The 25,197-nt window shown below is 39.2% G+C and overlaps 1 protein-coding gene across 2 annotated transcripts; it reads right to left on the bottom strand.

Moving 5' to 3' along the window:
- Window positions 1-12,669: 12,669 nt before the first annotated feature.
- LOC306762246 (phosphatidylinositol 3,4,5-trisphosphate 3-phosphatase and dual-specificity protein phosphatase PTEN) lies at window positions 12,670-22,961 on the bottom strand. 2 transcript variants are annotated; one of them, XM_079248685.1, is made up of 10 exons: window positions 22,187-22,277; window positions 18,185-18,269; window positions 18,048-18,092; window positions 17,906-17,949; window positions 17,519-17,757; window positions 17,072-17,213; window positions 15,604-15,672; window positions 14,896-15,062; window positions 13,932-14,285; window positions 12,670-13,752 (listed from the first exon to the last, which is right to left on the bottom strand). In XM_079248685.1, the coding sequence occupies exons 1-10, from the start codon at window positions 22,263-22,265 to the stop codon at window positions 13,567-13,569; spliced, it is 1,410 nt and encodes a 469-aa protein (XP_079104811.1). In that variant the 5' UTR covers window positions 22,266-22,277; the 3' UTR covers window positions 12,670-13,566. The 2 variants fall into 2 exon arrangements, with proteins under 2 accessions (XP_079104811.1, XP_079104810.1); XM_079248684.1 differs by lacking the exon at window positions 15,604-15,672 and having other exon boundaries at window positions 12,672-13,752; window positions 22,187-22,961.
- Window positions 22,962-25,197: the final 2,236 nt, after the last annotated feature.

Genomic DNA, 25,197 nt, shown 5'->3' with positions numbered 1-25,197 from the left:
TAATAGAAATTATTGTCATATGTAATGGCATGGTGTGTGTATACTCTTGCAAACATGCACACAATTTTAAGTTGTACATATAGAACACGTGCATGCTTTCAGAAGGGTGGAGAGCCTGGTGTTCTGAAATGTAGTGCTCGGTTTACACCCTCCGCTCTTGCACTATTCATGCTTTGTAGGAAGGAAGTGATGAATCACGCTCACTTATTTGTGGTAGTGGTGAGTGCTCAAGTACAGATAGGGCCTCTCCTCTTTCCCTGTGGCACATACATGCACTCTCTCTTCAACAGAGAGAAATCACAGAGGAAGTGAACAGACATGAAACCTCAGAGATTTGTCATTTTATGCATGATGGAAGCCGTTATCATGGTTGAAATCATCTGGAAAGGTGATATCAGGTTTATTAGCATCCAGGAATACCTCGGCCTTGGTGCCAGATGTCACCTGTGTCGTTTGTTTCTTTAAATCTGAACAAGTCTGACTTTGTATGTTGCAGGTTAAAAGCATTTGCTTCAGTGCATGGCCTCTTGTCCTGGTTTGTCTGACCTGGAATAGACAGTGCCATTTGCTAGAGTTTATATGTAAATGTGCTCTAGATGTACATGACTGCATTGACATTTATTTGGTGGTTTTTTTTTTAACATTTTGACCACAGGAGCTGATTATAGAGTATCACGTCATGTGTTTCCCACTTTGAAACAATTTGCACTCCAACACAGGTGGTGTTGTGTGCATACACAGTATAATGTATTTTTGCACACATAAACATAGAAGCCATTGGCCTTTATTTGTAGACAGGAAATATCAGGGTGTGCTCTTTCTTTCTTTCTCTTTTTCACACACACACACACACACACACACACACACACACACACACAAACACACACTCACAAGCACATGCGTACACAGAGAAAGAGAAATGCAACTGTTTTTTGTAAGGGTGTGGGGATATTTTCCATGTGGTTTGAATGGTTTAGCCTTGCAATTGTATAAAACACGCACAAAAAAAATATGAAAAATTAAAAAATTTAGAAAAAACTGGTGGGGGGGGGGGGTAACAACTTTTCCATGTGCACTGGTTCTCACAGGTAGAAAACACAAACTGAGATATAATCATTTTGTTCTCCAAGTTGCAAACCAAAGCTGCCATTCAAACAGAATGCCACTTTGTGTTTAAAATGTTCATGCATTTCCCGTTGCTTTAATCATTTTCTTATGACACGGTCATATCCTCTAACTCATCCCACAGGTCTCTTGAGTATTGTGGCAAAGCACACTCAACTTTCCTCCACTTTTCCCCAGTTTCCCACTTTCTTCCTTAGTCCACTTTTCTTCCACGGCACATTTGTCTCTCTTTACTGAAGGTTGAAATATAATAATATTGCACTGACAATAATTTAATGTCAGTGCAATATTATTTAAACATATTTCACAATAAAAACGAGAAGGTTTTTCAAAAAGAAAATTATTGTAAATTACACATAGCACTTTGATGCTTTGAGGTGAAATACTTGCAGCGCATGTCAGACTGGGGTAGAACCATGTTCTTAAAGCCAACAATGTGGCCTCCTACTGTTTTTATAAGCGATTTGGAAGACTAGTCATTGCCTCGCAAGGAGGTAAATGTGTGGCTGGTGCTTTATTTTAAAACAATCTAACCAAAATCTGTGTGTGCTACTACCTAATAGCCCCTCTAAAGTTCATGTGCTTTTTATTTGGCTGTAGCTCTTTTGCACTATAGCAGTGTCATCCTCACTTTAGGTGCTGTATGTGACAGAGAGTCATTTTTACGTCCAAAACCTTTTAGCTACGCAACAGTTTGGGCCTTTTCTGTCTGACTTAATAACCTAAATTGGGTGCAAGTGGAACTGGCATAAGCCTGTGTGTTGACTGTTATTGTCTGTGGCTGTGAACATGTGCTGTGTGTGTGTTTGGATGTTGTGAGTACAGCCAACGTTCATGTGGATAATATGTGTGTGCTTGTTGTGTGTTCTTATTTGATGGCTGCTATCAATGTTTGTTTGGGGTTAAAAGCCCCTGTCGCTGTGGGTGTTAGAGGGGGGTCATCTAAACCGGATCTGCAGTAGAATCGCTTGAGAGGCAGAAGCATAATCTGTAGCTGGCTTTGTGTTCCCAGATTAAAGTGATGTTTTGAACCTTTCTCACAGCCACAATATGCCTTTGCCTCCATCCCTGCTACTCAATATATGTGTGACAGCAGATCCACACGGCCGGGTTCAAGCAAAGGACACCTTCCTCGCTATTTAAGAAACGGGGAGCTTTAGCATATTATCTGAGATAACGCATGCATGTTCTATTCATCTATTAATTTGCCATCAGTGTGGTGCAGCTATGGCGTATCTTCTCCACTGTTTGAGGGGAAACAGCTGCTAATCCTAATCCCCCGTCTCCCCCCACGGGATTCTGTCAAATCACAGGCCCTTTAAAAAGCTCTGGCTGGCTGGTTTCAGGGCTGGTTGAGTAGCTTGCTGACTGGCAGGCTTTAAATGAGAGGATGGACCACGCTTAGCCATGACTGACATCCAGGCCTTCGGGAAAGTATGTCAGTTGTTTGTACAAGTATGCACATACGCATACAAGAAATTTCCACTGCTTTACTAGAGGCGTCGTCCAGCATGGTGAAAATAGCTTTACTCATAAACATTTGCAGATGAGTAGTTTACAGGTATGTCAGCCTGTTTAAATAAATGAATAACATGCTGAAAAACAGATTAGAAAAAGGAATCTTGCGGAAAATCGCTGGATAAGACGTTCTAGAGAAAAGAAAAAAACCCACACCCTCAGAGACTACGTGAAACGTGCAAATTATTAGGAAAAAAATATCTCAAGCTAAACCATTTTTACCCCATCTGGAGATTTATGAGAATGGTTTAAGATTCTGGGAAATATTTGCTTGTTAACCTAACTTAGAATATACAGAAAGATAAAGGTGTCCATTCAGTAGGAAACTTACAGAAATAGCCATTTTTACATGTTTCTCTTTAACTGATGAGAAGTTAATTTTTCATTTTGAGAAGTATTAAATGATTATATCTTTTTGTTAAAGTGTTAGAATAAATTGCATTCTGACTGCAGTAACTTTTCAGTTTTTCTTCTCCCCCCTTCATTTCCTTAGCATGTACCATTATAATATCTTTTTTCTTGCTCTGAACTTTTGTTTTATTTTCCGATTTTCCTTCCAAGTCATCTGCAATCTCAACTAAAGCTGTTCCAAAGGGGAAGCTGCTTAGTTTTGTCAACACACATTCAGACTTATTCGTTTTTGTTTTACTGAAAATAGTAGTTTCACACCATTAGCGGGATAGAGAATGAATGAGGACATGCAAACAAAGTAGGGAATAATAAAAGTCAAATTTTCTGACATACACAAAATAAGGATAAGTGAACTTAACACAACCATGTAGAAGTGTGCTAAATGACTGATTTGTGTGACTGAAACTGAAATGCATGTCAACCATTTCACTGTAGCTTCACTATTACAGTACCTGTTCGCTGCAACTCAATTTTGCTGCCACTCAGGTATCAGCAAAGTGATCTGACTAATCTTACTTTAACATACAAACAATTGGACATGTGAAGCTATTACTTAGACCAACAGTCCCTGGAAAAAAAAATCCCCATGGCACAAACTTTTGTTTAAAAAATGTCTTATATAGAGCTTCTCCTTTAAGTGTGTCCTTCTGAAAAACACTCGGTTTTGAAGTTGATCCTGATATGTGTATACTTGCATGTAAACTAAACAGAGAAAATTGTTAGAGAAATTCTGTAGTTCCTCTTTTTTACTTCAGGTCAGAGTAAACTGAAGGCCGCGTTGTGAGACCAACATTTCTTCACACTCAAAAATTAAGAGTTTGGAAAAAAGACTTGACACATCCCTTCTCCTGCAAATGAAAAATGCATCTCATAAGCAATCAAATCTAAATTACCCACTTCAGTACACTCAGGGGTTTTGTTGCTGCAGTTTTAATTGCTTTGGTGTCTAATGGTAGCTCCTGTTAAAAAACAGCACAAACAAAAAAAAAACCATTCAATGGATATTGTGCTATTAGTGTCATTACTGGTTGATTTTGCTGTTATGACTTGAGGTTAAGAGTTTATAACTCTGTAATTGGAAGTTCACCACATCATTTTGATTTAATATCCTCCTGCTAACTTCTAACTGTATCTCACCAGTGAACTTTGTTTAGATGCAACTGAAAGCTCAGGAGAAACACAAGTTGGTTTTAAAGCTAAGAGTTCATCAAATTAATTATTTTTCACATCAAGACAAAATTCTGTGAATGAGAAGTGCAGCCCCCACACCAAGGATACTAACTTTCTATGGTCTTAAGTGATAAAACATTATGATTAATTCTTCCTTTGGCCATGCTCAAATTACAGAATTTGGACCCGTCTGTGTAACTATGATGCCATACAATCAGTGTTTATTTAATCTGGGAAATATTACAATTTCCCAATTGCTTCAGATAGATTTATTAACTATGTGTGACAGTCACAACCTTTAAATACATCATACCAGCAGAGTCACCAGTTTGGTGGAAAACAAAAATCTCCTGTAATGGTAAAGTACTATTTTCTAATGAGAAAATCATCATCTGTGGCTTTGAAACCACTGTCAGACTCTTGAAGTTTTATTGGGCCATCGTCTCCATCATCATCACCAAGTGTCTTTGTACAACCGCACATCATGTAAACAAATTAGAAAATACAGCTAGGTTTGCACACTGGACACTTGTCACCAGAATGTAATTTGTGCGCTTTTTAAAGAACTGTACCCATCACCACTTATATTAACAATCTTAACAACAAAAGTTTGTGGATACCAGCATCAAAAAGACTGACAAACTACCAATAATGTTCCATGATTAGGAGGAAGTGCAATTTCCTCAAAAAGAAACTGTTCGGTGTTCGCGCAGAAATATATTTTCTATGTGCGATGGAGGATTATCACATGGTATCAAAATATGAACTGGGTGTCGGTGCATGCATATGTGTGCGTGTGTGCGTGTGTGTGTGTGTGTGTGTGTGTGTGTGTGTGTGTGTGTGTGTGTGTGTGTGTGTGTGTGTGTGTGTGTGCATGAGTGCATCTGAAAGAGAGCAAGATTATGATCAGGAATGTGTTTCAGGAAAAATGTCATGTTAAAACTACCTCTGGTAGTTTCCACAAACAGTGTTGTAGCATTTATTTGCAAACATCCTATAATCAGTTTTCAGACAACCAATTATGGCCCATTCAAATGACATCAAGACACCATAGAGGGTATCTTTAATTCATTCATTAATTTTTGTTACCACTTAGTCCAATAAAGGGTTGTGGGGAAGCTGGAACCTATCCCAGGAATCACTGGGCGAGAGGCAGGGTACACCCTGGATAAGCTGCCAGTACATCACAGTTGAGGGTATCTACTATCCTATTTATTTTTTTATTTACATATATATATATATATATATATATATATATATATATATATATATATATATATATATATATATATATATATATGTTTTGTTTTTTGTTTTGTTTTTTACAAGTAAATGTTTATTTAGATTTTCTGATTCCTCTCTTCATTCTTGTCACAATATGGTGACTTGTGGCTCAAGTAATCGGTTGAGTGTTAATAAATTAGCCTATAAATAAATGTAAAAACAGTAAATATTGAGTCAGTCTACTCTCAAGACATAGTCTATTAGATTTTTCTGACAAATGTCGCACTTTTTGACGACCTTGAAGCAGTTTCCCTTCTCTGGAACTCTGAAAGTCTGAAGTAACTTTCATTTTCCAGTACAAACACTAATATCTGTCTTGTCCATCAGCTGTTCTTGCATGCTCATTTCAGATAATGACTCCCACTGGGGGGAGAGACACCGAGGCTGAGCAAAGAGTATCAGCACACACGCTTGCATCTTCTTCCCCTGTTCCTGGTATATAAGGATGAGATGAGGATGAGGAGCACGCGGGTAACTATCAGTTATCAGCATGAGGATTAGCGACTGTCATCAGCAGCCATATGCCTCATATTACCCTCCTGGTGACTCTAGATGGAGTGAAGGAAGGGAGTGGAGAAGAGGAGGCTCGAGGGAAGGATTATGCCAGCTCTAAGATTTCAGGGTAAAAAGTCAGGTAGAGAACAGAGGCTGTCAAAGTGAAGTCTGTTAAATGCACAGAGTGTGGCATATGAACCTAGATTTTCACGTAGCCACAACTTCACTCAGGAATACATAAAATCCCTGAAGCTCTTGTCACAGGAGTACTTGTTACTGCTGGGTTCCTCAGCAAAGCACAATGCAAATTCCTGCTGAAGAAATGTGAGTGTGTTCATGTTTGCTGTGCTGCTGTTTGGCCTTATAGAAAAGCTGATATGCCTCTTTCTGACTGTGCAAGTTGAACTTTATTCACTATAGTGGACAAACACATGCATGCTCTTCATTGATCAAACAAAAAGGCTTTGTACTTGTGTGAGTGTGTTGAGGAAGGGGAGGGGTCCGTTGTGACAGCAATACAGTAAGTGTTTCCATGTGCTTTTTGTGCTCATGAAGACGTGAATAAACACATGCACAGACTGACAAAACATGTTGGCACATCCATGTCAACAAAAACTCTCCATCACATACAAAAACAGAGCCGGTATGACTCATTAGGTGACTCAAGTCTTGACAGTAAAAGTAACATCTGATAACATTTACCGTACATTCATCAAGAGTTGATCCAAGTCATGACGAGAATTGCTTTGATGGATTTTTATCAATTGCGCACTGTTGCCTCAACACAAACTCCATACTGCTGCATGTAAATACATAGCTTTTTGTTTCCTTACACCTCTCTTCTTCTTCTTCTTCTTCTTCTTCTTCTTCTTCTTCTTCTTCTTCTTCTTCCCAATTCCACTTCCTCATTCACCATAGTTCCTCTTTGCAATGGCCAAGATATTTTGGTGCATTCACACAAAAAGAGAAACTATGCAGAGGATTTGCTGAGAGTAGTTCACAATAAAAAGAAATGAGCACTTCAATATTTCAAATACATTTTAACATAGTTTTTTTTTTTTTTACGTTAATACTTATTAGAGGTTTGTTTTTCACCAGTGTGTACTGAAGATTGTTGCCTAAACTCATTAAAATGAAGTATTATGTCCAGGCTGATGAAAGCAATTATTTTTCTTTTATCTCCATCAAATCAATTTAAATGCGAATCCATCTAAAATGTACAGCCCCATTTACAAAAATGCTGAGATTATCTGCAAAATGTAAATAAAAACTAAATTCAAATCCCATAAAACCATATTTTATTTACAATGGAACATATTAAAATAGAGCAATTGCTTAAAAAATATGGATTTTACTATTTCGTTAAAAAAAAAAACGAGCTGATCTTGAATTTAATGGCAGTAACACATCTTAAAACAATTTGGGAAACTTTCTGTAAATATCTGAGAGACCAGCTACTGGACTGATGAAAGAGGAACGTTGCCTTTTTCTTGTCTGATATAAAATTGTAGCTGCTAAACATTCCTGGGTCTTTGTTGCATTTTATGTTTTTTTTAAGTGCCAAATGTTTTTCCTCAATGTAAAGTTGGTACTGCAGGCAGGCCAGCACTGGTGCAGCCATGTTGTTATAATAGATCCAGTTTCTGAAAGGTAAGGCTTTTAAGATAGGCTTGAAGCTACTACTTTTCAGCATTGATGGTGCCTTTCCAGATGTGCAAATTACCAGTTCCCCAGGCACTAATGTATTCCCATACCATCAGAGCATGTTATTACATGGTGGTGTATATTCTTATAGTTATAAGAATATACACCATATCCTCCATTATTTATGTAGCAATGGGGACGTCACCTGATGCACTGAGAAGTACCTTGCTCCATTTCTCTAATGTATTAATGTATAAATATATGCCAGTATTGCCATCTCTAACTTATTTCTCCTTTTTTACGCAGGTCTTCCTGAATAAGTGCAGTTGTACATGTTGATCTGTCTTTCCTGTCGTCTCCACCCCAACCAGTCGAGGCAGATGGCTGCCCTCCCTGCTGAAGGTTTTCTTCCTGTTAAAAGGGAGTTTTTTCCTTCCCACTGTCGCCTTGTGCATGCTCAGGATGGGGGATTGAATCAAAGTCATGATTCGATGCAATCAGTTGGTCTCTATTATAGGCTATGTATGAATTGGCTTGAAATGATGTGTATGTAAAGTTCCCTGTGACAACATTGTTGTGAAGTGGTGCTATACAAATAAAACTGAACTGAATTGAAGGGTCAAAATCTTCACAACTTGATATGGAGAAAACATTTATATTAAAATGATTCATACCTACTATGTAGACAATTTTTTGCAGGTTGCCGAAACAGCTGAGACTCTGCTTTTCTAAGGTGCTCTTTTTATACCCAACATGTTGCCAGATAACGAAATTAATTTATCTTCAGAATTCCTTTGTTCTACCACTTGCTTTTACAGCCTTTTCTTTCCAAAGTTTCCTGCAAACTGTTGTCATTACTTTAAAGATAAAGGCTAATACTTTTCATAAAATAGTCAAATATGTCAGTTTTTATGCTCTAATGCTTATAAAATATTGATTTTCAGAAATCATTACATTCTGTCTGCATTTTACACAGCATCCTAACTGTTTAGGATTTACCGTTACAGAGGACTGACGTTGGCCCTAAAAGAAGGACAACAAAAAGAGAAGTGGATCAACATGCATGATAATGAGAGCAAAATGCGTCGTAATCTGATCAACTTCGGTCACAAGCAAAATACTTCCATATTAGCATTGTTACGCTGGCAAGATTGATTGAGTGTTCCCTCACTGGTGGCCACAGCAGACCACCATGAAGAGGCGAGAAACAGCATGTAAAACAACCATATGTGTGAGCAGGAGTGTGGGCACAGAGAAATGATATGCTTGTGGTCCAGCCTAACTTTGTTCCTGCGGTAGTATATACTGAATGCACTGGTCGACACGTGTGGGTGTGAGCACTTTTTCCACAGGCTGTAGCTGCTGCTGAGTCTTCGGTAACTTACAGTGCCTGTGTGAGAGTATGTGTGTGTTTCTGCGTGTGTATTTAAGCTTTTGTTTAATTTCTACTTCCTGTTTTATTCTTGGCCTAATCCAAACGCAACACAGCTGTGCAGTCAGCCAGAGAAAGAGGGCTTGGGGGATGGGTTGCCAGGTCCTGATGAGTGCAGCCTTACTACACAACTGCTCCCAACAGATGGGAGGGAAATGGGGTTACCAGCTTTGGCTTATCTTCTCTTTGTAGGCCAGACTGACCCCCCACACACTCCCCAGCACCTCGTTTAGGAATAATACTGTACTTAAATCTCTGTATTTTGGTATTTAGAGCTCCTTCATATAGTGATTGATAGACCAAAGAAGTCGATGCAAGAAGAAAGACAAAAATGCAAACTGATAAAAGATAAATAATCATGGTAGGTCATGTTTAAAAAGTACTGAGAAAATGTTGAGAATGTCGGATGTAGACATACACAGGCAGAAAGACCTTGCAAGAACATTTTCTCTGACCCACAGAGTGTTTGAGTTGTATTACACTGATATGTATTGTAGAACCAGTGGTTTTGACCACAGTGAAAGTGAAACACCCTCATTCAAAGCTGCTCAAACACAGATTTGCACTATTGCACTGGAAGAAATGGTTCACCAGTTCAGTGTCACCATGGATGCCACTCTGGGCTAAGTATTATACAGACATCACAGTGTTCTGAAATTCCTTTCATGTATCAATAACACATCTGCCATAGAAACATCACAAGTTGTAAATACTATCACCAACTTATACCCACAAGACTGAACATGAGTGGTTAAGGACCCTAAATAACTGGAGATTATCGGCATACTTATGTTATAGGCCGATATCAGCTTTAAAATGCAATATCAGAAATGATCAGGATTGTTTTTTTACTTGTTTATTGACAACTTTTTCACGCTATGCACGTGTTTTATAAAAAAAAACTAATGAGCTACATCTCTGTTCTAATTCAAAATGACAAAATGTAAGAGAGGTTATGTATAATATTCTAGATATTTTGTTTGTTTGGCACAACCTACTTCAAGAACATCACTGTTAGTTGACGTTGGTGAAATTAAGAGTTGGACAATTTTTTTGTCTCTTTTGGTTTGTTTCAGTCAAAGAATCACAGGTGTAATTGATATAAATAGCATTACAGATGTGTGTCAGTTTAATTGATTCATATTTATTGAATTCCTTATCGATCCACAAAACTCAGAAATTAATTTGTTTAAGCCAGCTTCCTTTTCTAGTGACCCCAGTGACCCTACTGTCACGTGACTCAGGATGCTCAGCGAGATCTTAGCATATATAGACTTTTTGCACAAAACTGCTTTTGGAGTGCAGAAAGCCACTGGTTAAAGGGGCAATAAGTAGAAATTAATATTTTCTGGAAGGAACAAGAGGTGTAATTTCACCTGGAGTATAGCGTAACATCACATACCCTCTCTCTGTGTTGATCCTCAGCCCTGTGTTTACCTGCCGGTCCGGCGTCAAGTTAACTAACATTTTGTCTACATCGCGGAACACACACATCTGAACAACCTGAAACTAGGTGAGCTCAGGCAAGGAAACCAGTTTCTTCTGATCCTTAATGGAACTTCATTGATGAAATTGATCTCACTTGTGTTTTTCCTAATGGGACCCATCATAATGGTTATAGAAATGATCAACATGTTTAATGGAGTCATACAAATGTAATTGGAACAAACAAACTCATTAAAAGACAACTGAATACTGATGAACTGAAAATTCCTAAACCAATATTTGACTAATTTAAACATTAGAAATATATTGAGGAAAGCTGTTTATCCATGACTCTTTGAAAGGCCTTTAGATTCCAATCCCGATCAACCCATTTGTTTCTTGTAAGTCCTGACTTTGGTTTATGTATTAGAGCACAAATGAAAATGAAACTTCATACAGGGTGTATACATTTTTACCATGTCAGAATTTGCATTATCTTTATGAACTAAATTGGCTTTAACATAATTACCAATCATCTGGCTAAGGATGTGGCCACACCATCCTTAGCCACTAAAATAGTGTTTTTTTTATTAATTTATTTTGCATATGCAATTTGGATGCATAATAGCATTGCCCACATTGCAGGGAGGGGAAATTCATGTTCAAACATTTCTTTGGCTCTCCGGCCACTCCATCTTGTTTCATCTCAGAGCTGTTATGAAGAAAAAAAAATTAAATCAACATTGGCTAAAAACTTGAGAACATAGGAAAAAAAGGCTAATCATCAATTCAGGTTAATGTCTCCAGTAATGTTCCTGTTGCTGTGAAGTTTGTCCATGTAACAAGAAGGGCAAAGTAGACCCTGAAACTTCAGCTCTGCTGAAGTCAGGCCGCTTCTTTCAGCCACATCTGCCTGTGGAGAGCTGAGGCATCTCTCTGGTCTCTCTATACCCAGCACAGCGCATTCATTATTAATCTTGTAGAGTCTCACCCTCCTCCTCAGTTCAGCCAATTACAGCTGGGCCTCTGCGACTGCAGCCTGTCTCATTTGACGCTGCGCTGGTTGGCTTTGATGTCTCTATCAACAAGAAAGAGCCCGGGACTGAGTCTTAATAAAGCAGAGAGGGATTATGTGACTGCCAGCCTCTGGGGGTGGAACTTTTTTTTTTTTTTTTAAATATATATGTTTAATTCATACTTTATTTTATTATCAGGAGACTTTGGGCCATGCTTTCGCCAGGGTCTTGCCACTCTCTGCTTTCCTATCACAGCGACATGGTTGTTAATCCTGTTACTCTTTCATTTCAGGAGTCGCAGAGGCTTGCAAGCAGAGCAGGCTCGTCTACACAGAGCCTAGCACTCCTCCCTCCTGGGTTTGAAGCCATTCCTTCCTCTGCTGATTTAGAGACGAGAACTGCACATGCAAAAATGATGTTTTGGTGTGAGGTCAGGCTAATTCTGAAGCCAAAATGTTATGGTTTCAAATCAAGACTCAGAGATTAGCGTTTCAAAATCTAGAGATGGACTCACTGGTGGCACAAATATCCAAATCAATCAGTAAAAGCATTTTTGAACTTCCATTACCCATCATTTTTGTTTAATTCAACGTTTTAGTGGCATTTCAAAAGGATATGCAGTGTTTCAATGCCCTTTTTTTTTTTTTTTTTTGGACAACCACAGATACTGAGCTGCTCCGTTTAGCTAGAAAGTTTGTTTGAAGTGGGCTCTATGCCCTCAGTTGAACTTTTATTAACAATCCCTCCATCACTTTCCAACCTCAGGTCACACCTACCATTTGCAGCCCTGACCTTTAAAAGCAGGAAGTTACTGGTAACAGGGCTCCAACAGCTGCAGAGACAACCTGCTTTTTTTTTGCACTTTTTCCTCCCCAACTCAGCCCACATTTAGTCTCACGCATGCTATAATCAAGATTACAGTGTCTGCACGCTGTCGCATGAAATTATGACTCGCACTTTAAAGTCTGCACTAGCCTCTCGTCGCCTGATGGAAGCTGCATTCAGTTTCATTCTCTGGGATTTTCATTAGCAGTCATTACATAAAACCTCTGATGCAACTTTCTGAGCATGACTCAAAGCACCGGGGAACCCCAAGCAGAACACACATCTCAAAGCTTGTTTCTTTAAGAAATGACAACATTGCATACATTTATTAGGGATGGACGCCAATTCCAATACATGCACATCACCACTGTCCTTTAAATGTAGTGTTGACATTATTGCAAACACTTGTCTCCCTGCTGTTTTGTGTATTATACTTTTATTATCTTAGGATAAAAAAAAACATTAACAATTACATGGGATGCCTTGTTCTGCATAATTTAACATATACACAGTGGGAACAGGAATGGCAATGCTTTAGACATCATCACAGCCTCTTCATAACCCCGCCCACCCCCAACCCACTGCCCGCATGCAGTTTGTACTGCACAAAGGCCAAAAGTCACATGAGACAGCCTGCAAAGAGCACAAGAAGCATTCACAGTAAAGGAATATAGGAAGGAAGATAGGATGAAGGGAGGGGGGGGGGGGAGGAGGAGAAGAGAGGGAGTGAAACAAAGTGACTGCAGCACTGGCCTTGGTTTAGACAGGAGAAGGAGCAGCATAGTCCTAGTATTTCATTCTAACTTCTCCCACACTTCAACTCCCGTGTCCTGATTGTGGTACTCTTTCCATTGTCTTTGACACAAAAAAGTTTGCTTATATATGTATGTATATATGTATATACATATATGTATGTATATATATATAAACACATTTGTATAGCTACAGCACCTTTTCCCATGGGGCAACAGTGTCAATACCTTGCACATGGTACATGGCTGTGCCAAAGAAAAAAAAAAATTAAAAAAAAAAACAAAACAGAAAAAAATATATTGGTCAGGATATTAATCTTTTTTTTCCCTAAAATTGGCATTTGACATGATGATATTCTATTGCCGTCTGGGGGAGGGAAGGGACAAAGGTTCTTCTTTTGAGTTTATATTCAAGTTTTCTCCTTTTTTTTCTGGTGTATAATTTCTTCTTTTCCTGCTTAAAAAGAGTTCACACTTTTGTGATTTGCGTGTGCTGCTCTTCATCAAAAGGTTCATTTTCCGGATCAGAGTCAGTGGTGTCAGAGTATCGATAATGGTCTGGCTCATTGTCGCTAACGTCCGGGGTGACAGATGTTGATGTGCTAGCCTCAGAATTCGACAGCTCCTCCACGGTTTTTGTAAAATACAACTTCACCTGGAAAATCAAGACGGCCGTGTGTGTTAAGCTGTTCACAACCAAAACTCATCATTGCATTATTAACTTTCCAAATAGAAAAACTTTAATTAACAATAGCTTGATTTAACATTCTGCAAGAGCAGAATGACTGATAGTATCAATGAATCCAAATTCCACTCCATCCTGTAAATGCTTACCTTGAAGTTTGGCGAGAAGTAGCGGTTAGCCTTGTCTTTATTTGCCTTATCAAGGTCATTCTTGGTAAGCGTCAGGATGAGGTAGTCCCTGTCGCTGTCCCCGTCCCTGTATTCGGCGCTCTGCGGCTGGTTCTGCGACTGGCTCTGCGACTGGCTTGGCGGCTGGCTCGTTGGCTGGCCCTGACCTGGTCCTGGTCCTGGTGCATGTCCTTGTCCTGGTCCCGGTGCATGTCCCTGTCGTGGTCCTCCCTGCTGGCTCTCTGCACTGTTCACCGCACCATTCTCCATCTTTTCCCCACTTTCCTCTGGTCCAGGGATAAAGAAGGTGTTCACCCAGAAGTGAAACATTTTGTCCTGGAAAGGCAGAGATGAAACAAAGCAAAGATCATCAGCAAACAGGAAATAGTAACCAAAGGCACTTTCTTGGCTTTTGATTGAAATCCTTCCTTCTTTTGGGCACAGCTTCCTCCAGTTGTCTCCAATTTTCAATCAATCTAGAGAAAAACTGCAGTTTAAACATTCAGTCAGGCTTGTAATTTTATCTGTCTTTATCTTATCTGTACACATTGTCCTAAAACAAGTTTTTTTCTCATGAAGATGCTGACCTTTACAAATGACTTAAATAGTTTCACTTATATATGAACCTTTAGGGCCCCATTTACAGGCTCATATTAAGACAGACTGGATTACCAACAGCAGTAAGACTACAGTCACCCTGCTAATGTTATTGAAGGAACTAGCAAGTGGTGTGACCAGCTGATGTGTTTTTAATAGTTTTTGGACCAAACTGGCCTTCGGCATGCATAAATTATTTATCATGACACTTTGTTGGCATCCAGTTAAGTTACAAAGTCCTTAATCAGATGTCTACTCTTTGTTTCCTGGTCTAGCAGACATCATGCATTGCATCAGCTGAAATAAGCTTCTTATGACTGACAGAAATGTGAAAGCGATGCAAACAAACCTTCTTCATCATTTTATTCTGTTTATGGAAGAACTCCACTTTGATGTCTCCACAAACTGGCAGCGGCTGGGGGAATTCAAAAACCATGTGCTTGTCCTCGCGGCGTGTGTGAGCAGGGTTTGACGTGTGAATCTTGACTTTTAATTGATACACGACGAATTGTGGGTCTGCAGAAAGTATTGATGTCACACAGGGATAAGTTGGGGGGTGTGATGGAAAGATTTGTGAATAGAAAGAGAGAGACAGCACAAGAAAAGTGAGTAACAGGGAAGCAGGGAGTAAGACAGGATATCAGTGTTATTACATGAGTTGAACAAAGAAACAGAACACCCCCTCCACTGAAAGTTATATAAAACTGTAGCAAATTCTATAAAAATTTAAGAGGAAAAGGGGAAAAGGTAAAAGAACACAAAATGTTACACCCAAAGTACCCCAAAACCAGAGACATAGGACCCTATTCTGATAGACAGTCATGGTTTGGTCTTGGACCAGTGCAACATGTTGCATACATAAGAATTTTAACACTCTCTTCTTCCTGTAAGGCAGGGGGGGAGGGGGGAGGGGTGCTACAGATTACTTCATATGCCTCTGAGCTGTTCCTATCCCGCAAGGCAACATGTCTACCTTAGACCTCTCCTTCCTGATGGATCTCTGGGGCCAAATAAAAAGCAAGTGAGTGAAATAATAATGGATGAAAGGCTCATTTACCCCAATGCCAATTCCCTTTCTTGAAGCCCTGAGGGGTCGGATCGCTCCTGTTTTTAACGGTATTGTCCCCTTAGAGAGAAAGGAGGAGATTATCACAAGCAGAACCTGGCTGGCATGTCAGGGGCTTGACAGCACAGCAGGCAGAAACACAAAAGCTCTACAAATGTACAGATATATTTTTTTAAATCTACATAGCTTTTCTTAACACACAGTGCATGGCTTTAAAGAACTGCTGTGCGCCTTAAACTTACTGCATGGTGCGAGATTCAAAAATGAGAAGCAGTGAATAAGGAACTTAATATAGCTGAAATACCCAAATATCATAATCAGAATATCTTTGGCGGATTTAATAAAGAAGTGTTTTGTAATATTATGTATTTAGCATTTTAAACCAGCTGCTGATTTTTTTTTTTTTTTGTTGTTGTTTTTTATTTTACTGTTATAGAATCCAAATATCTAGGGCTGGGAAAAGAAAAAAAAAACCAAAACGCTGTGTGCACATGTATGAAGACGTCAAACTCAGAATAGGGCCTTCTTTTTTCAAAGGAAGAGTTAGCGGGAAAGAAAAAGATCAATGCAGTCAGCGCCTTTGAGCACAGCCAGGTGTTAAGTTGAGAAAGCCACAGACACGAAGGAGGAAGGGATGCTTTGTCTGACCAATAGCTAAAAATTGACAAATTTTGACACAAAAAGAGTAACACATTGCATAATTTGGACACATTTGAGTTGATTTGCAGAATTAGCCCAATTTCCCCCCACCCCAATCCTGAGGCCACCACTTAGCTAACTGTTGGAAACAAACAGGGCCAAATGCACAAAATTATCATGGGAAAAAAATAAAAGGACATTCAAGGTAGAAATGACTAAAATTGTGTTAAACAGTTTTGGTTTTGACATAATGTTGACAAAATTATTTTAAGATGGACTGCTTTGTGCCTGTGTCACTTTGCCACTGTAACAGAGGACCACAAGTACAAATGTTTGCAGACAAATTTCAACAGTTGTATCACTCTGGCTCTGCAGAGATATGTAAATATTCATAACTATGTGACCGAACCTAATTATCACTCAAGTGGTGCTCTGCATGCAAAAACAAATCTAGGATACAAATAGGGCCATTCCTCCAGCTACTTCCTGTTTAAAGTAAAAGCACATAATCCTTGAAACAAGAAGCAACTCCATCATCCAGTATGCCATTCACTTTCATGGTTATTTGTTTTCTTTTTGGGCTATGTACAAAGATACACTTGTCAGAAGTTTATTCTATTTTATTAGTTAATTCGATTCGTTTTGCAGTCCCAGCACAGGGCGACTCAAGTTGTGCCACAGATGACCCGCTATGCTCCAACAGTAGCGTGGGTGAGCCCTAGAGTGCACCACACATCCAAAAGTGCTCATTCCGTTTGAACAGTGACATGCATGCCTACGCCCTAGATTGGAGTTGAATTTGAACATGAGCGTGACTCACTGCAGGTGCCCCCGCTGAACATAGGGAGCGTCTCGAAGACCATTTTATGGAAGAGTAGCGCCACCGGCTTGTACTCTAGCTGGTTCTTCAGTAGGTAGCTGTAGTAGTAGACATAGCGGCGCTGGCTTGGGATGGTTACTCCCTGCAACACAGACAACAACGTCAAGAGATCCAGGGTTACAAAGTCGTGAAATCTCCAAACCAGCTGGGACTGTAGCACAACAACGTCATCTGGTGTGGTGTATAATAATGAACATACAAGATTGCATTAAATATGCAGGATTTAGCATGTTGCTAATTTCCATCCATAGTCCCACAAAGGAAACATAACATAAAGGATCATGATTAAAAAAAAAAAAAAATTTAAAAAAAAAAAAAGCTGTTGCAGCTGTGATCATGGCGACCAGTCACATCTCTTGTACATAAACATTTAGTTTCTGGTCTCACCTTCTTGTCCCTTGTCCTGACTTCACCATAAAAGTCAAGCGCTTCCTGGGCATCCATGAATTTGCCACGATGGAGGAGATAAGCACAGATCATGACTCCGGTGCGGCCCTTCCCAGCTTTACAGTGGATGGCCGCCACGTGATTGTCATCCTCGCTGAGCCACTGGTCCAGGTCTTCACAAAACGGCTTAATCAGCTCCAACTGAGGAGGGTTGTGGTCTTCAAAGGGGTACTGTGCAACTGAGGAGGACAACAAGATGTGAACACAAACAGGTTAGAAGAGACATGATGAAGGCAGTGAAAACTTCTGAGAATTTTACAACTTTGTTGGTCATTAGGCTTCTTTTTTACTGCTTTCTCTTCAATAGAAAGCCATCCAGCAGCCTACCTCTGCAGTTAAATTTGGCAGCATCGTAGTGTCTTTCTAGGCAGCTGAAATGGAAAGAACAAACTCCTATTAACCAGCGCACAGAGGAAGTTTGTAAGTAAACAAAGGCCAGATCAGATACAAACAGTATGCAAACACTTACAGGTTGTAGATTTTGTAATGGTTTTTATGTTTCGAATCCAAAAACCTGCATGTACGAGAAAAAAAAAAAAAAAAATTAATTACTTGATAGAAAGAAAATCAATTGCTACAGCCAAACTGGATAAAAATGATACTTACCGAACTACATCGTCTATATTGTTTCTGTACACGCCTTCAAGTCTCTCTGCTGGAAAGCCCATAGCAATGATGTTTGGGTAAATATCTGTTCAGACAAGGGTCAAGGAAATGTACATAACACAAGCCTGTGGAAACCAGTAAAACACTTAGTGCTTCATTTAAAATAAAAAAATAAGGTGTTTAAAGAAAACTTTCCAATAGCAGCACATTTACAGGAATGCAGAAAGCAGCAGAACTTTGAAAAAGTCTCAGCCAGTGCCAATAAGAGGTTGGATTGTCACAACAGTAATGTAGAGGGCCGCTGATCAGTGTGTGTTTGCATGTTGCAACAGATGGTCTTGACAGTGAGAGGCAAGCAGAGAGGACAGCACTCCTGTCTCGGCCAGGCCCACATGTGGGTGCATGAGGTGTCTCCGCTCCCTGACCTGTGTGTATTTTCGGAACTCAAAGTTAAATTTGGATGATTGCAAATGTTAAGCTTATCTCCCTTTTGAGCTCAGCCAGGCTAATTTGAATATCTACAAGATTGGATGCATGCATGATGTCGAGCTGGTAGATTTGGGGAAAGGGGGAAAAAAAAAAAAAGCGTTTCAGACAAAAAGCGCTTTGTGAAGTAGCTTGGAGCCGCCTTAAAGCAACAGACACGGCGAAAATGGTAAGCAGCGTTTTATGAAATGCAGTAGATTCCACCGCAGGTTAAACTCATGGTTACACAAGTTTGCTGCTAGTTTGACTGCATTCAGCACTGCCTTACATCATCAAACTGGAGCTCCACAATTCAGTTAAGTACACGGCTGGAAAAATGCTACGACCGATTTCACAGTGACATACATAAAATCTAAAAGGCACACTTCAGTGTCATGTTGCAGTGAAAAGAATAATTCAGTTGGCATGCATGTCTTTTAAGCCTGACTGCAACGCCTACCTGCAACCGAAGTCTGCTTGTCGCCATAAGCTGCAGGATTTCACACTTTAACCACTGACTAAAGGGCAACCTTTTCTTACAACTAATGTACAACGGTGTCAAAAATAGAAAAGCTGAACATTTCTAATTGCTGTTTCCATTTAAGTTTGAGCCGACATCCTTTTTTCCCCCCCCTCACTAACCGTCAAGTTACTTTTTAATTGGTCAGAAATTTTCTGACAGACAGATCTGACAACTTTGGTTAGAAAAGCACAGCAGGCTGCTTCTACACAATCCTCACTAGTGTGCACACATACATGCACATGTAAAAGCACATGTGCAACCATTTTTTTGCTGTACACATTTGGCATACACAAATGGCTCATTGTTTAAAGCTGGAATCCTGAACAAGTAGCTCAGGTCAACTATGCAGCAGACGCAAAAAATTAAAACAATTTCAAAACGTTTTCAGCCACAGTTAAGAATAGAAGTTTATCAAAATACAACTGGAAGTATTTATGTAGCTCCCTGATTATACGAAGAAGAAGAAGATGCTTGAATTTCTCAAAATCAAATCTAAAATATCTGCATACCGGAAAGCTCAACAGGGGTGTCTATTCTATGCAATAATTCTGCACATTGATGTCTCAAAGAGCTAATTGGGCCAAATGCATTTTTTCTCTTCTTTTTTTTAACCATTTATTGGGATGCTCTAATCATTACTATGAAAAAAAAAAAAATCTAAAACTCCCTGGAGAGTCTTAGCCCAAGGCATGGGGTGCTTGGTCTGTGCAGCTGAGAGGAAATGCATATGCAGGACCCTAGATGGAAGCTCCAGTAGGAGGGGGAAAAAAAAAGAATCTGCTGCTTTAGGTATGCCTTAAAAAAAAAAAAAAAAAAAAAAAAACAGGCCTGCCTGAGCTCTATGCATATGCCAAATCCACAACAGCTAGAAAAAAATTGGGAGGGGGGGGAATGAGAACCAGCAAGCGCTAAGTGAGGAGGAGGTGGGGAGGACAGGAAAGGAGGAGAGCACAGGAAAGGGGGCAAGCAGAGGGAGGGAGAATTAGAGAGAGAGTAGTAATGAAAAAGAGCAAAGGAGAGGTGGTGGGTTGCAAGGGCAAGAGCGGGAGAGAGAGCACTCAGACAGCAATGCTGATACAAGATCACTGGTAACTCTATTTTAAGGGCAATTCCCAGAACTGTGATACTGCATTACATAACTACAGAGAGCCCATATTGTTTTTAAACACCAGGCAAAAAAAAAAAAAAAAAAGACAAGACAAGGTAGTTTGAACATGCCCACAAGCAGATGAAAGGAGACCTCAAGCCAAAGGTGCCACTTTTAAGTGATGTGCTCCCCTGAACACCAACACAGAGCTGGTTCTGCACAATACAGAGACAATAAATAAGATTCACCACCTTAATAAACCAGCTGAGAAATGTCTGATAAACTGCTGTGACGTACAACTGTGCAAACAACAAAGCTGACAACCATTTCTAACATATGGCAGCAAACACTGAAAGAAAGTAGGAAGCAATCAACTTTTAGATTCTCTTTCTTTTCAAAGAAGGATAAAACAAGGAAGCAAAAGAAAAAGATATCACAAGTTAACACTGCAATACTAAAACTGTTATCGCAAATCATGTTCATAAAGATGGAGGCTTATTTATATTTTCAGCCCATAACGGGCTGGTGATAACAGGGCCAAGTCTGGGTAGCTTTTTTTTTTTTTTTTTTTTTCCCATTATTGATCAGCCTGGTAAACACTTTCTGCTAGATTTAAATTCAAATTAATAATCTTGATCAACAGTGTATGAACACACACACACACACACACACACACACACACACACAAAAATTAATTTCCAAAACGAAAGGTTGCTGCTTTTATGCGTTTTTCTATCCAGTAACTCCAAAACCTGAACCTATGTACATTTACTCTAACTCATTCTGAAAAACCATTAAATTTTCATTAAAAGGTTGCAATCCATTAAAAAAAAATCTACACACTTGTAAAAAGAACATGTTGCACATTAACTCTACCAAAACCGTCTCAAATATTAATAGACCACCTGATTCAACTCTGATATAAGATGCATTACTCTCCAAGTAAGACATCTTGTCAGAGTCGGCAGGCCACATCCATTCCAACATTAACCTTCTCAGCACAATAACATAGAAATGTATGCATTTAGAAAGCCATAGAACGCCACATTAGTTGCAAATCTAGCTTATCACCACCCAAATAAGTAAACTTCCATCTTTAGTAGCGTGCACGCTGCAACACTGAACCAGGCCAACTGTGATCAGTTGCAATTGAAGAGATGAGTAGAGAGGAGTCCTGCTGTGACCTCAAATGACAAATCTTAAATGAATAGTTAATCTCCACGAAGGGGAGGAAAAATACTTATATGTCAAAATCTTTCAATGAACACTGCCTTTAAAGGACAGATGTATGAGTAAATGCTAAAAGTGACATTGCTTGAACAACTTCTACAAATTTACCATAATAAACGTACTGATTAAAACAGTAAAGATTCATATACTGTGCTGTACTTACATATGGGCATAAGCTATAAATATATTCAACCACGAGTACTTGACAAGTCTACCTTGAGCGCCAAACGATGAGAGTATAGGAAGAGAAAGAGAGAGAGAGAGAGAGAGAGAGAGAGAGAGAGAGAGAGAGAGAGAGAGAGAGAGAGAGAGAGAAAAAAAGATGAAAATCCTAATAGTCATCCAATTTCACAATATATAACCACTGTGCAACCTGAATGCAGCTTAGATGTCCTATCGATATAGAGGCATACACATCAGTGTCCAGTTAAACGGGGGTTTCCTCGTTATAACACGACTGTGACATTTATGCGTGCTGGTTTGACAGATCCACCATCTTTCAAACATGCTGGGTGACAGCAAAGCTGCGCTGTCTGACGAACTAGCCGACAGCTAACTTAAGTAGCAAGGAAGCTAACCAACCTCACATTACTTCACTGGCATTTCTTGTCCCCACTTGAACTGATCAATGAAACTACGGCATGCTACTTGGAAATACCCAGAATAAAGTAAAACTATGCAACATAAGGAAGGATACATGTCAAGTCCAAGTCGAAACCATCCTCTTGGTATCTCCTTTTGTTCCGACTGACCATTTCTTTTATAATCGCAGCCATTGTAGCAAGTGACAGGAGTCTGTGTTGAGGAAATGTTGAAAACAGGTTTATGTATTATTGGCTGTCTGGTCGTTTATATCACAGTCAATGCAGGGTCGCCGGCTGCTGAATTTTGCAGGTCCTTTAAGAGACGTGCTAGCCCGCAGAGCTAGCAGTGGATGTCGGTAGGATTATAAAGGCTTCCTCTGGATCATAAAGACGGGCCTTGCTCTGCTCCTCCGTGCAGGCCCGACGTTCCCAATCCGGTAATTTTGGAAACACTTCCAAAAAAAATACATGCAGTTGTCCTCGGGAAAACTTGAAGATAGCAGACACGATCCAAAACGATGACTCAATGACAGCTGCCGCGATTGGCAGCAAGACTTTTCAGACCTCACCGGCTCTCAAACCCAGGATCCAGTCGCTAAGACGTAGCTAGCTCGCTAGCTAACTAGCCAGCTAGCGCAGCTAGCTAGCAACAAAAGCTAAGCCTACCTCCTTTTTCGATCCAAAAACCTCCTACCGATTCAACATTGTCATCGACTGATTGCAAAAAAAAAAAAAAAACACATCTGAAAAAAAGTGACAGGCTCCACCTTAAATGTATATTTACTATACAAAGATTAAAAAAAATGCATCGGCTGGTTTGACAGTTCCGTCCAGGGGAATCATCTTCTTTTCTCGCTCCTCTCGTTCCAGCTGAACTCTCAGGCTCCCATAATGGCCTCCACCGAAGGAAAAAAAGAAGGTAGAGCAGGCTTGGATTTTTAGAACAAATATCCTTCCGCTTTTACTCTATAGATCCGATTAATAATTCTAGCTGACTAAGTCAAAATCATTTGTCACAATTGAAGCAACCTATTTTACTATATGATGACTATATACTTACAATTGGAATAATTAAAAACCCGACAACGGCAGCAACTTAGTCTTTTCGTTTTTCTCGCGGAAGGATAAAGCGTATCCGCAACGCACCCTTCGGTCGAAGTGGTCACGTGTGACCGTAATTAGGGAAGTTTCCAACATAATGTCACTTTTAACTGTCATACGGGAAGATAGCAAATAAATAATCGTTGCTGATGTTCATGGTAAAAATTTGAAATGCAGCTTTCTTTAGATTTTTTTCTTTTCTTGCAATTTGTTCAGACCAGTCCTATTGCATTCCAGGGTATTTAAACGTTTACGGTTATAGGTAGTATGTATATAAGCTATAACGTGTGTTGGCAACCATATAGCAAGATTAATACATACACGGATTATAACAGTATATCATTTTAAAATCTGAACATTTTCATTGCATTGTAACAGATGGCCAGTCAAATACGTTGTTGCCAAAATAAAACGTAAGCTGTACGTACTTGTGGCTACCTGAAGGTTTTGTAGTGTAGTAATTAACCCAAAATGTTCATATACTGCATTTCACTCCAAGTATAACTTAATGAATAAAAGCACTAATTTCAATAAAACTGGTGCAATTAACACAATTATGCATAACTGTGTTAACTGCATCATGATGTCTACTGATTCTGAATAGATAAGTAGACATCATAGTAGACAACAATTGGACAATGACAGGTGAAACTTACACTGTGGTAATGTACAGGCATCATTTCGACCTGGTCAAATCAAATGACCTACAGAAGGGTTTTTGTTTTGTTTTGTGTGTCATTCTGAAAATGTAATCTCATTTCTGTAATCTGATACACAAACAAAATTATATAGAGTGAACTAAATGTATACAAAAAAGGTCAAGAGATTGCAATTGTTTCTTATTATTGTCATACTTAAAGAACAGGAATTTACTAATCATTACCTATATATCTATTACCTGGATTGGTGCGCTGAACCTAATGTAACTCTCATGAAAAACCTACAATTAAGGGTACTTATTAATTAGCAATAATTGAAAAGAATACCTTGCATGTTAGTGTTGATTGATCACAGTGAAAATCTGACTTGTGCTTTTTTATCATCATTTGAGATATGTATTTTTTTTTACACACGCATATTATCATAAATATATAAGCTTGACATGTTGGTTAGTCAGTATTTAGAGATTTTGTAAAGTACTGAGGGTCCAGTTCAGCAGATTTTAAGGGGGTTACCTGGAACATCACAGATTAAATAATCTGATCCTATGTTCGGCTAATTAGGAATCTGCTTCTTACAAGGGAGATGGGCTCTCCACATGGAGGCACATTCAACTCATGAAAATGAGCTTACCTCACAGCTTAATGACTGGCTAAATTAATCGGTCCTCCAATTTCACTCGTGCATCTAAATTATTTGAAAGCATTTCAGATCTCCTTAATCTGTTGATGATATTGTTGGAAAAGCCTATCTAAAGCCAAACACTGTATTTTCTACAGCAAATAAGCACTAGGTGTCACAGTATTTGGCAGAAAATGCCCACTTTTCAGAATGCTTGCAGCAAATTTAGGTTCTCAAAAAATCTGTCTTCGTATGAAAAGTAGGAATTTATGAGTGTTGCTTACATTTAATTTATATGTTTAAGCTGCTATGAAAGTTCATTTACTAAGATGAGCATATATGTCAGTCAAACCAAATAAGCTGTGTTCTTTTCACTGTGATTTTTTTTTTCTTATTTTGTGTACCAGATTTGCCCAGTAGATGGTAGCATTGTATTGTTGTCATTACACCTTGAGCCTGGTTTATGGTTAATCTGACCTTTAATCTCAAACTCATATCATGCACCTTGTGCAGGCAGACATTGATGTTATATAACCAGTGAGGTATCTTATTGGGTCTAAAGTACCCATTGTCCCTGCATCAGACGGTAACCAATGATTTATAGCCACAAATAATTTCCTTTCTTACTGCAGTCTACTTCACACTTTGTCGTTTTAAAACTTTCAAGTCTTCAGTCCATGAATAAACAGGGCTGCTTCAAAGTGTCACACAAATTTCAGAGAAATTTCAGACAAACACCAGC

Source organism: Telmatherina bonti (assembly GCF_933228915.1).
Source record: "Telmatherina bonti genome assembly, chromosome: 11".
Classification (NCBI taxonomy): Eukaryota; Metazoa; Chordata; class Actinopteri; order Atheriniformes; family Telmatherinidae; genus Telmatherina; species Telmatherina bonti.
Note: the sequence above shows the minus strand (reverse complement) of the source record. Positions and strands in the feature narration are given on the sequence as shown.

Bases quoted from the DNA above. Each gene is read 5' to 3' on its own strand.
- LOC306762246 (XM_079248685.1), bottom strand. From the start codon at position 22,265: ATGGCTGCGATTATAAAAGAAATGGTCAGTCGGAACAAAAGGAGATAC. The intron at 18,093-18,184 runs GTAAGTATCATT...TCGTACATGCAG, and splicing joins AATATAGACGATGTAGTTCG to GTTTTTGGATTCGAAACATA. The intron at 14,286-14,895 runs GTTTGTTTGCAT...CTGCCTTTCCAG, and splicing joins AGAATAAAATGATGAAGAAG to GACAAAATGTTTCACTTCTG.